At 38.5% G+C, this 12866-nt stretch overlaps 1 protein-coding gene across 1 annotated transcript in view; it reads right to left on the reverse strand.

The window, feature by feature from the left end:
* The window catches only part of CRB1 (crumbs cell polarity complex component 1), a 199063-nt gene that overhangs the window by 130219 nt on the left and 55978 nt on the right, over nucleotides 1-12866 (reverse strand). Inside the window, exon 2 of the mRNA XM_014829037.3 lies at nucleotides 11297-11878. Coding sequence (XP_014684523.3) covers nucleotides 11297-11878 — 582 coding nt within the window. The remainder of the gene's footprint in view (nucleotides 1-11296; nucleotides 11879-12866) is intronic.

Consider the following 12866-nt stretch of genomic DNA (forward strand, 5'->3'; position numbering starts at 1 on the left):
AGGTGACCACAGTAATGGAAATCAGGAAGCAGATTTTTCCTGTAAGGTCTACGTTAGCAGTCTGTAACTTTGGCCAGACCACCCTTCGGAATCCAGCTGTCTATAGGATGTCTTCCCAACTCACTCCCAGGCATCATTCTACAATCCCAAATACAAGCTCTCTCTCCTCGATCTACCCTCTCTGAGTCTCTATACCCCATCACTGCCAAACTCTCTTCTCAGTGAATGGGATCATCATCCAGATCACCCAAGCCAGATTTCTAGGAGTTATTATCATCTTACTTGTTATTATTTCCCACATTCTATTTAGTGACCAAATCCTGTCATTTCTTCCTTGGAAATGGATCTAAGCTGCCACGCCCATTGCTGCCACAGAGTTTTTAGACTCTCACCATCTCTCAGCTGGTCTCATCGTTACTGGCTTCCCTCTTACAAATCTCTCTACAATTCTGAGAGTGATCTTTATAAAATACAAATCTGATTATACCAGTGCCTGTGTACATTTTTTACATAGTTCCCGCTTGTCTCCAGGATAGAGCAGAATTGCCTGGGAACGCCAGCAAAGCTTCTAAAAGATGTGGATTCTACTGGCACCACCTACAATGACGTTCTTGCAGCTCCAGGCCTCTCATACCTCCAGGCTGCACACAGGTGTTCCCCTTACTTATGATGCCCCACTTCTCTCTCCCTGCTTCCCCTGGCTAATTCTAACTAGCTCCCAAAGATTGAGTTCCACTATCACATGATCCTGGAAACTATACTTAACCACTTATACCTGCCTTAGGTGACATTGCACTGTACTCTCTTACTTCCCTGTAATATAAAAGTATGCATTATATTTTACTGCAACTGCTTATTTGTCCATTTTATCTACAAAATTATGAGCTTTTTTACGTCAAAGTCTTTGTCCTTAACACGAATATCTGTGGCATTTAGCTCATATTCTGGAACACAGGAAATGCTCGATGAATTTTGAACAAATGATTGAGTCACAGCTTTGGAATAATGCAGCATCTCTCCCACCAGGCGATATGGTCTGCGAGGACAGATCTTCTTAATGCTTCTACAAGCCTGAGCCCACTCTAAATCAAGAGCCATAAAGTCAAATTTATGGCTTTGGCAAATGTTTAAAACAAAACATTGTCTCTGAATGATTGTGCCCTGAACTTCTGATCAGTATTTAGAGATTTTGCACCTCAATATGCATCTTTCAGCAATTAGAGGTCAATGTTAACAGTCTGTGCCACAAGATAACGCGCATCATACGTTATCAGCCTGGAGCAGGTCTTGTCACTGATGCTGTCCTCATCGCTCATTCTGGCGGGGGGAGAGTGCACGGTGCATGCAGTGTGGCGTTGATTGACCACTCTGAACACCTTTCTCATTATCTTCAGAGCCATGCTTTGGAAGTAATTGTACTCTAGCTTTGCGTTATCATCCTAAGTTTGAGTCCACCTCATATATTTAATGTCTAACAGGCTTCTATGTGTAATAGCTTCCTTTTGAATAAGGATTATATACGCTATTTCTGGGTTCTTTAAGGAATGATGTATGGTGTATCAATCACAACAGTTATCAGAGCAAGTCCAGACCAAGCATCAGTGCAAAGGGGTGCTGGAGCCCCGGTTTCCTTTACAGCTACAGATTTACAGTGTGTTCTCCTCCTGTATATCACGGTTAGAATCTTTTTAACATCCTAGAGCAATGAAAAGAGGCTGGATGACTTCCTTCTCTGATTAATAGTGTCAAACAGGCACAATAATGATCAGCAAGATGCTGGGAGAGATTAAAGCAGGATTTTTTCTTTTCAGTGGGAACATCTTTGGGTTTTTATCCAGTAAGATTCCTAGCTCATGCATTTAGACACATCTTTTCTAAGGATACCAAAAAGAAATAAAATACACTTTAAAAACTATTCACTTAAAGGAGACTTTACAAGCCTAGAATTCATCTCTGAAGGATGATTGAATTTCATCAATTCAAAGACTGCTCTTTTCTCCCTCATATTTTAAACATCCAGGAACTATGATGCACTCTGCAGTCAACAGTGTCTTAGTGTTGTGTTATGTTTTAGTTGCAGAATTTTTCTTTAACGGTGTGTATGAAATCAATGTAATTATAAATGAATTAATTCAGATGAAATATGAAAATAGGTTTATTCTTTTATTATGTAACATTTATTTTACAATAATTATTTGTAAGTATTATTAATATTTTATTATTCCCACAAGAGTCTGCTCCAGGCACTCAGCCTCTCCTTAGGGCTTCAGTGACCAGTGAGTTTCCCAAAGCTTCTTATTGGAGGACCCCCAGGCCAGCCTGCCCTGTGCAGCCCTAACGAGGCATGGGAGTTCCTGCCAGACCTGCCATCAGGTGGACTTGGCTCCTTTGAGTAGGTAGGGCTTGGAATCAGGCAGATGCTTTGTGTTTTCATGACCTTTGAACTCTTCCAGACCCCCGGGTACCCTAAACCACAAGACACGCTCACGAGTAGCATGCCCTGTTTTATTTATCTGTCAAATTCTATTACTTTGTTATTGTAGTTATCCAAATCTTTTTGTGTTTCTACAAGTTATACTTTCACTGAGAGACAACTAAAATAACCTCTGCCTTCAATATTAAATGTTTTTTGCTAGTTTTCTTAATCTTTGTCATATTTTGTCCTTTCTTTTTTTATCATCAGTGAAAGTGTAAGAATGTTCGTGACACTGTTTCATCCTCATCTTTCCAGAATATTCATGGAGGCTAGAACTGGTTCCAGGAAGAGAAAAGAAAGGCTCCTTCTGTCAGCCCTCAGGGCGGAGAATAGGGAGAGAGTTCTTGCGCTTTTTGTACCCAACAGTATTTTCCGGAGCACAGCTGTCCGTGTGTGGACATAGTCTACTCTGCCCGCCCTACTGCTTCTCCCAGTTCTGACCAAGTCACCCTTCCCACCTCTCCTCCAGCCATCTTTCTCTAAATCTAGAGCATTCTCCCTAAACGCTATTCCTCCCACTTTATTCCCATCATAAATGTCATAGCGTGTACACAGATATTATTGATTTTAAAGTATTATTTTCCTAGTCAGTAGGCACGACTTCCTCAATCTAGTGCTTATATCTTGTATGTGCACGTGTATTTTTTAATGTAAAAAATAAAATATATATCAAGTTTAAGTTAGAGTAACACATTTCAGAGTCTCCAAGATGCTGTGTTTGAAAAAAACACTACTTTGATGAATGGTTTATATCTTGCTTAATTTTATAAGTTTCTTGGGATGATTAGAGGAAAATTGCAATATTTGCATTTTATCCTAAATATGCCAATATTATACATTAGATACTTCTATAATTATGTTTTAATCATAAAAATATCTTTCCTGTGTTTCTTTTCATTAGAATCATTGTTATTCCTGAATATTTGAAATGTTATGATATCAATAAATTTTTAAATCCTTTATTTTATGATATGGCAGTTTCAGAAATTAAACTCTTGCCTAGACATATCATAATATTCCAGTTTAAACTCACAAATAGAGCACAAAGATTATGACCTCAATTGATCTATTCCTTAGTATGGTTCTAATACAGTCAAGAAAGAAAGCAACTCACATATAAAAAATGATAGCGTAAAAAGTACAGGTTAACATGGTTTCAACAGCACTGCTACTAGCAGCAATATTTGAAGATAATACATTAGTGACAACCAGCATTTCCATAGCCTGAAATAGCTTATGAAAAACTTTCACTAAATCATTTTTTTCTCACCATAACCCTGAGAGTTAGCTGATATTATTATATCCATATGTTAGAATGAGAAAATAGAGGCGCAGAACTATTGTTACTTATCAGTACCAAACCACTAGAAATCGTCAAAGCTGGGCCTGGAATCCCTGTCTCCTGCTGCTGAATTCCACAGCCTCTCCATCACACCCAGTCTTCGTTTTACTATCTGTTTTTGAGCTCATCCCCTCCTCACTCAGACCTGCACGTCCACCCTGCTCGTGGCCACGCGGGCACTAAGAGAAGTCGTCAGATACAGGAAGATAAATGGAGCATGTCATTCACAACAAGTTGCTAAACCACAAACCAATTATCAATGCAAACATGATGGAAGAGACGATCACCCTTACTGAAACATCTCCGAAATTCTTCCCCTTTGCTATTAGCTGGTTATTATTCCCACAATAACAATAATAAATGCAGCCAGAGGACAAAGATTTCAGTGCGACATCCTGAAAGAGATGCACTTTTGCTCTGCTCAAAGCCCACTTTCTCTAGGAAACGTTTCCTGACTCTCAGCACCATTGTCGGCTCCTTTCTTTGTGCTTCCTCAGCACTCTGTTCAGAGAGAGATTGTAATTTTTGTTTACTTGCCTCCTTTCTGAATAAGCTGTGAGCGTTTTGTCAGGGATAAATTTTGTCTCCATCATCTTTATGTCTCCACGGTCCAGCACAATGTCCAGGGCATTGCAAGTGTGTGATAAATATTTGCTGAGTGAATAACATTTGTTATTTTGTGTATTCATTCAACAAACATTCATCAAAAGCCAGAAACTTCATTTCCTCATAAAAACTATTTCAAATGGCCCTAGTTCTAAGCAAAAACCTGAACAAGTGTTTAATTTTCTTTACGACAACACAAAAAATGATCAATTTCATAATTAAGACCATATAGGAAAACAACCATTTTCCTTTGATAAAATAAAGATACAATCTGTGAAATTCAAAATTCCTCTCTTGTCTGTTCTCCATTATTTGCCTTTTGAATCTGAAAGATATTTGTTATGGGCATATTATATGGTGAGTAAAATTTGAGATATCTAGGTAGATGCTGACAGAATCAGTATTCAAGTGTTCTTTAAACTGATGTCTTATGTATTGAGTATATTTATATAAATGTGGACCATTTATTGATGATTAGTCAAAATAAATTTATGTAAGTTCACCAAATGTTTTTTGTATTAATTTTGTAATCAGAAATATACTTTCAGTAAAAAATTTTCAATAACAATGGTAATAATAATGATAAAAATAACACTATTTCTCACAAAATAAGCTTATATTTTATAACATATAATACTTTTGTTTTCAGGACTATTTAATTATCCATATGATTCATCACAGATGCCTTCAAAGTAATTTAGTCAATCAAAAATATATTTAGAGAGGTTGGCCCAGTGGTGTAGTCGTTAGGTTTGTGTGCTCCACTTCAGCGACCTGGGGTTCACAGGTTCGGGTCCCAGGAGTGGCCCTACACACCACTCATCAGCCATGCTGTGGTAGTGTCCTACGTACAAACAGAGGAAGATTGGCACAGATGTTAACTCAGGCCTAATGTTCCTCAAGCAAATATTTATATATATACATATATAAAAGATGGGACATCAAGCCCAGATTCAAGTCTCCACATTGACTGAAATTCAACTTATGCCTTTGATAAACGCCAGTGTAATGGCAGCGTCAGAGTTAGCTACATCACGCCTCTTAGACTTACGCATCAGAAAGGATGAAGACTATTGGAGAAAACTCGGAGAACACGAAAAATTATTAGGAGAAAGTTTGATGGGAAATTTTAAATGAGTAACCATCATGTAATGCAGAGAAGTGGGATAAGTTTCAGGTGTGCGTGTGAAAGACACTGCATGGCGATGTGGTTGATATAAACTAGTCAGGAAGGCGGCATTGTTGCTAGAAATAGTCTGGACACACCTGTCCTGAATAATCTAGACCTCCCACCAGAGGGCAGCAGAGAGCAGGTCGGGGAAGGTGCGCTCTCATCCTGTTTGCGTCATCCATTATCCTTCTGCGTTAATTTCTAACTTAAATTTTGAAGGGAATTAAAAGAAGGTGTTGTTGTTAAAACTTGATCGTTCTCTTTTGCTCTCTCCTGTAAAATAATAGTCCATCTACTTGGGTTATTGTGTTAATCTCCATGGGGCACCCTATTCCAGCCTAACCACCCCCACCCACTTCACTATATCCACAATCTAACAAGCAGAGATTTTGTTAAAAAGTAAGTCAAATAATTACAGTCCTCCGCTCAAAACTCTATGACAACTTCCATCTTACTTCGACGAAGAATCCAAGTCCTTACAATGGTCCACAAGCCCCATAGTCTGAGCCCATTGTGTCTCCTCTCCTTGCTCCCTCCACCCCAGTCCCATCAACCTCATTGCTGCTTCTGAAACATTCCAAGTACTCTTTACCTCAGGGCCTTTGCATCTGCTGTTCCTCTGCCTGGAATGCTATTCCACAGACATTTTCCTGACTCCCTTCCTCACTTCTCTAGAACTTGATTCATGTGTCATCTTCTCAGTGAGGCCTTCCCTAGTCAATCTACCTAAAGTTCAACCCCAAATTCCTCTTTTTCTGTTTTACTCTCCTCCACTGTGTTTATCACCACCCAGCCTACTCTATGTTTTATCTATTAGTTATTTAATACATGTCTATCTCTTCCCTCTAGAATGTAAGGAACTTTTTTAAAATCACTTTTCTTTATTCTTATATTTACAGAACCTGGAACAATATCTGACACATTGGAGGAATTCAGTACATATGTGTGTGTGTTGACTAAATTAATGACTAAATGAATTCAACAAATATTTTTTATTCATATCATCTATCCAGAACTATTATTAGCAATAAATACTATAGCTGTATGTGTGTGTGTGCATATATGTATATATATATATATACTTTCTGTTGATTTTTTTCCCTTGTCTCATGAACTTTGCAAAATAAGAGTCAAGGATGTCACATGAAAATACACATAATTGTCTACATCACTGGCTTCTCGGAGGGTGGTCTCTGCATCACATGGGAACTTGTTACAAAGGCACATTCTTGGACCTCACCTCAAATCTATTGAATCAGAAACTTTATTTTAATAAACTGTCCGAGTCAGTCTGACGCATATTAAAGTTTGAGAAGCACTCAACCACCATACAGATTAGAAGTTCATTAAGTTGGAAACGGCAATTGAAGTTTTAATGCATTCTTATTTTTCATAGTAGAGGTTTCAAGTTTTCCTTGGGTAAAATAAGTCTGGAAATATTCTGGCTTTGATAAATGGCAAGTGAGTTTTCTTCATAATGACCCTTGTACCTTCCCTTTCATGCTGGTTGTCACTCTTCCGGGCCAGGTCCTAATGTCTTACACTTGGTATTGCAATGGCTTTCTAAGTAGTCTCCACCTACTAACTAGTTTTCTAAGTAGTCTCCATATACTAACACATTTTCTTGAATGTAAAATGAATTTTTCCGTATATTTTTCTTTCTGAAATAGAGATGCATTTCACAATCAGTAAGTAAATTTAATGTAGTGGGGTTTTTTTTTAATTTCCCAAGAGATTATTTTTATACCAAAGATTTATTTTATAATAGAGGAAATAAACTATTTTCCTACACTGTTTCACTTTGTCATACATCCAGTAGGTCTTTCCCTGTCCTCTCGTAGCCCTATTTTTCTCATATGGCAGGCATCTTAATGCGAAAAACGTTCCTTAGTCAATCCAGCTAATTTTAAGGAAGACCTCAATTACAGAATGATTCATTGCATAAACTTGAACTAAAAGCAGTCACATGCTCAGAGCTAATATTCTTTTCATTTTTTTTTTTTTAGAAAGCTTGCAGCTGTTTACTTTCAGCTGAAACTGGAGTTTTTGCGTACGCACGGCGGACTCTCACCGGCATCTTCGGTGCCTCTCTCCGAGCCAATTTCCGCAGTTCATGAATCAAGCTCAGGAAGCGCGGCAGGAGCACAGAGCGAGGATTCCCGCAGCGTGAACCCTCTCTCTGTGCGCTACTGCTCTTTTTCCTCTCCTACCTCTCTGTCTTTTAAAATTTATTACGTTTTCTTACTTTGTTGCTCAGAGGAACACAGGCCTTTTCCTGTAAGCCGGGTTCTTTATGATCACTCTAAATTTGGATGTAGCACAGCGCAGCCAGAAAATTGTAACACAGTTTCCAGGATTCATCAGGAGGTCGAGGCTGAGCTAGAGCATGAGCGCATCCATGCTGATTGCTAACGGTCTTTTTCTCTCCTTCTCAACTCCAGCATTTCCCTTGGTTGCGTAGACTTTCTTTGGGTTTCTCATTAAATTGGCCTGAGCTGCCACAAACAGTGGTAGCCATGAGGTAGGACTGAAGTCAACAGGCCTCCTTGTGTGTCTAAGTGGTTGGATAGTGCAAGAAAAGTTTCCAAATTAAGTTCACATAAACTTAGTTTCTGGCTCCCAACGCCAGCTATACATTACAATCAATTAAATTGGACTTTCTGAAGGTGGACTCTGAGCATCTCTGTTTCACATCTCCCTGGGTAATAATTGCCTATGTGTAATCAGGACTGAGAACCACGGATGAGCTCCCAGGATGCAGGAGGCGATTGGTGATCAAACCTAACCCGGCAACTTAGCATCCGAACAAGCCTAAGCAGCTAACAATAGACCTGGTCCTTACTGCCTTGTGACTCACCTAAATTCTGTTTGCAAGCAAGTTGTCTATATGTCACCTGAAAGGCTGAAATAATAAAACTTAGCTGATTTCTTAGGAAACAAGTAAAGGACACAGTCAAGTGGGGAACGCTATAATATCAGGATTTGGGCAAAGAAAGTGTCCTCATTGTGGACTCAAGTGTCATAGTGAGAAAAAGTCATTGGCTCTCACGGGCCCTGCGAGGATGTGAGATGTCTACAGTGGAAATTAATTCATTGTAGGGTGAAGTGCCTTACGATGGAATTTCACTACATTCCACATTAGGAATACACCCTTGACATCTTTTACGCCTAAATTTAGACCACTGAAAGGATCCATTACAATCCAGTTAAATTAAAATGTAAAAATAAAAACACATACATTGTAAAACATAATTTTTCAAGCTGTGCTTTTGTAATTATGACTATTTCAGAACACTAGTTAAAATGGCTGAAACATTTATTTGATCTCGTGTCTATTTCTTTTACTCACCACTAACAATATTGTTTTAGCAGCAGGAAATAGAAGTTACTATCTTAATAAACTATAGTGATTTTTAAATGTGACCATTATAAACAAAAGTAATCCCAAACCAGCGCCACAAATGTATTTCTTATTTTTATTTAAAAATTTCAAAAGTTGAAATTCAATTGCCATGAGTCCACTTAATTAAAAAGAATGGACATGATAATATGGCATAAAAACAAGGAGCTTTTATAAGCTCCATTACTATTCCTCATAAATTTTAGGTTAGAATTGGTAATTAAAAGGCATTCAATAAAATAACTTTGACACAAGCATTTGCCATCGTAAAATATACACAAAGAAACAGAGAAGGTGAACTCTTGTTTAATGTCCATTTACATCAGTTTCATTACCAAGAAGGGTGCCCAGAAATGTATGGGAGAATATAGAAGATTAGAACAATTCAGTAACAGTTTACTAAGCAGCCATATTCAATGCGTTAGATACTTTGAGGAACAGTGTCTTTTCTTCTTAATACACTGACTGACATATAATAAACACTCAAAAAGTATTGATGAATTAAAAAATAAATATGAGACATGATTCTGTCCTTTAAAAACTAACACTTTAGTGGAAGGAGACAAAAGCACAAATATTGAAGAACAGAACAGACATTGAACAGATATTGAAGTTCTGCGATAGAGGTGCAAACCACTATGGAAGTAAAGAACAATTCTAATTACCATAGCAGTTTAAAAGTATTATTTCAGCTGATAGTAAATCAGAAGTGCTTTTTGAGTTGGGTGCTATTTGAGCTGAGTATTGAAAGTAAAGAACTTCAAGAGTCTAGACATTGTGAATTGAGGAAGGACATTCCAGAAAGAAGGAAACCACTTGGATAAAAAATGAAGACAATTTAGGGAAAGAGAATGCTTTGGTGGAATGGTGTGTGGAGATATGACTATCACGTAAGGGACACACTGTGCAGGGTTTTTAATGAGAACTTAAAATTATTCTCTGTGTAGCGGGGAGCTCTCAAGGCTCTTCAGAAGGGAATGGCGTAGCAGATCTATTTTAGGAGGTTTATTTCACAGGCATTGTTCAGAACAACTTGGAGAAGGCAGAGGCTAGGGATAGAGTCTGGAGGTTGACTAGTACTACACACAAGAGGGGATGAGGTCATGAGCCCAGGCAACAACAGTAATAGATGGATGAGCTCAATGTGGAAGACATCTTGGATGTAAAACAGCAGACTTTAAAGATTGGTTGTACGTGAGGGTTGAGGGGAAGGGAGCAAATATCATGTCAGAGCAACTAAGGATGTGTCTATTTCATAAAAGAGATATTTCTAGAATGTGGGATATTAATGTAATGATTCTTGAGGGTTCTGGCACAAATTTTGAAGAGGAATATTTTCCAAATAATTATACTGTTTAACATACTTGGAAAAAGAATGGCAAGATCAAGAAGTAGGTATGAAAGTGTTGAGAGAAGACAAATTGAAAGCCAAATACCACAGAAGGCTACAAAAGTGGCAGGAACTAAGGGGAAAAGTGACATTAAAACATGATGTCACAGAGGTATGAATTAGCACAGGAAAGTGCTAAGCAGACGTTAGAAGAACGAATGTGAGAAGACAGCCTGCATGAGTTGCCTCCTTACAGTAGATGGAAATCCAAAGAGCGAAGCAACACAAGAAAGATGGACACCAGAAAGAACTGACCTAAATGGGTCACTGACTCAGGGGGATGGGGAGGATGGAGCCAGAGCATGAGGCATAATGAATGAGCTGTCAACTTGTCACACTATTACTAAAATAACATCAATGGAAACTTTGTGAATAGATAGGGAGGACTATTATTTGCTACCCAAGAGATTAAACAGAGAGTGACTTCTTTATTAATCAAATCATGATTCATCTCATTTGGCATGCTCCATCAGCCTTGCTAACGTTGATCTGTTGATCACACTTCAGCACTAGAAACCATCAACAGGTATCCAACCCATGGCCTGCCTTCCCAGCAGGTGGCAATGTCAGGCTTTGGGAGTTAGAGGGCACACGTTAGCTAGGACGAAAGGAATCTATTCTGATAAGGAAACTGAATTGCCTTGACCTGGAAAGCTAGGTCCCATAGAGCCCACTAAGTCTAGAGTGAATCTAAGTTTTAAGTAATGTAAGATTTTTAAATTGTTTAAGCTCAGTTTAAGCTCAGTGGATTTTTAGGAGTTGAGGAAGCTTTCCATCTGGTGATTAATTTCCATTAAGGCCATTTTTCATAAGCAATTGGGTAGGACATAAAAAGTCACCTCTGCTCCTGTCATTCTAAAGAAAGAGAAATCTAATTATATCATCTGGGATTCAAATGTAATCACACTTACCGGAATAATCTCGGGGACAAACACAAGTGTATCTTCCTATCTCATTGAGGCACGTCCCCGCATTCTTGCAGGGATCTGAAACACACTCATCCACTTCCAAGTCGCAGTGCCTGCCTTGAAATCCTGGGACACAGAAACAGGAGTAGCCATTGAGTCCATCCTGGCACACAGCGCCATTGTGGCAAGGGCTGGAAGCACACTCATCATGGTCCATCTCACAGAATCTTCCGGCATATCCGGCAGGGCAGAGGCAGACAGGGTGAACAGGGTCCTGACGGCAGATACCTCCGTGTTGGCAGGAGTTCATGCCACAGGAACTAGTGACAGTTTCACAGGTTGTCCCGTTATACCCAGGAGGACATTTGCACAGAAAGCTCCTTTCTCCCGGAGTGTTCACACAAGTGGCATTTCCTTGACAGGGACTGGAGAAGCAAGGATCTTTCATGTTGTCACAGCCTTTGTCCAAATTAGAGGCTGTGTCTGAACAACGGCAATCATTGTCTTTCGAAAAACCATTGCATGTAGAATTGCTTTGGCAAGAATTTGAGAGGCAATTGGTGTCATTTTTATTGCAAAAGGAATCTATAAGGAAATAAAAAATGTCAATGAAGCTTACAAATAAATGAGGATAAGGTTAAAGAATTCTTTTTTTCTGTTCCTCAAGCCATCTCAAACAAACTTATTAATGAATACATAGTTGTCTGCATTCTAATGATGAATTTTGTCAAATGATAGCTAATGATGAGTTTTGTCATTAATGATGATTTATCAAATCTTTTCATATAGTTGCTAATAAAAACAAAAATGGGGGCTGGCCCGGTGGCGCAGCAGTTACGTTCGCACGTTCTGCTTCTCAGTGGCCCAGGGTTCGCCGGTTCAGATCCCGGGTGCGGACATGGCACCGCTTGACATGCCATGCTGTGGCAGGCATCCCACATATAAAGTGGAGGAAGATGGGCACGGATGTTAGCTCAGGGCCAGTCTTCCTCAGCAAAAAGAGAAGGACTGGCGGTGGTTAGCTCAGGGCTAGTCTTCCCCAATAAATAAATAAATAAATAAAATCAATTAGATCAAGTTTCTTAATTATATTTCTCAGACTTTCTATAATATTGTTTATTTTCACTATTTTTTCTCTGTTGAGATTAATGCATTAAAATCTCCTATAATGATTATGAATTTTCTATTTCTCCTTTTAGTTCTGACCATTTTCACTTTTATATTTGAAGCTATGTTATGTTCATAGAACTTTAGAATGGTTACATTGTCTTGCTGGTTTGACCCTCATATATTCCTGAAATATCCTTTTTTATCTTTAATAAGTCATCATTCCTTAAAAGAGTATTTTTACCGCTATGGGTATTGCTATATCAGTTACATATCTCATACATTGCTAGTAGGGATGCAAAATGGTGTTAACTACTTTGGAAAACAGTTTTTTGGGAGGTTTTTGATTACTGTTTCAATCTCTTTACTTGTGATTGGTCTATTCAGATTCTACATTTCTTCTTGATTCAGTTTTGGGAGGTTGTATGAAGCTAAGAGTTTATCCATTTCTTCTAGGTTATCCAAT

The sequence above is a fragment of the Equus asinus genome, chromosome 30 (genome assembly GCF_041296235.1).
Source record: "Equus asinus isolate D_3611 breed Donkey chromosome 30, EquAss-T2T_v2, whole genome shotgun sequence".
Taxonomy (NCBI): domain Eukaryota; kingdom Metazoa; phylum Chordata; class Mammalia; order Perissodactyla; family Equidae; genus Equus; species Equus asinus.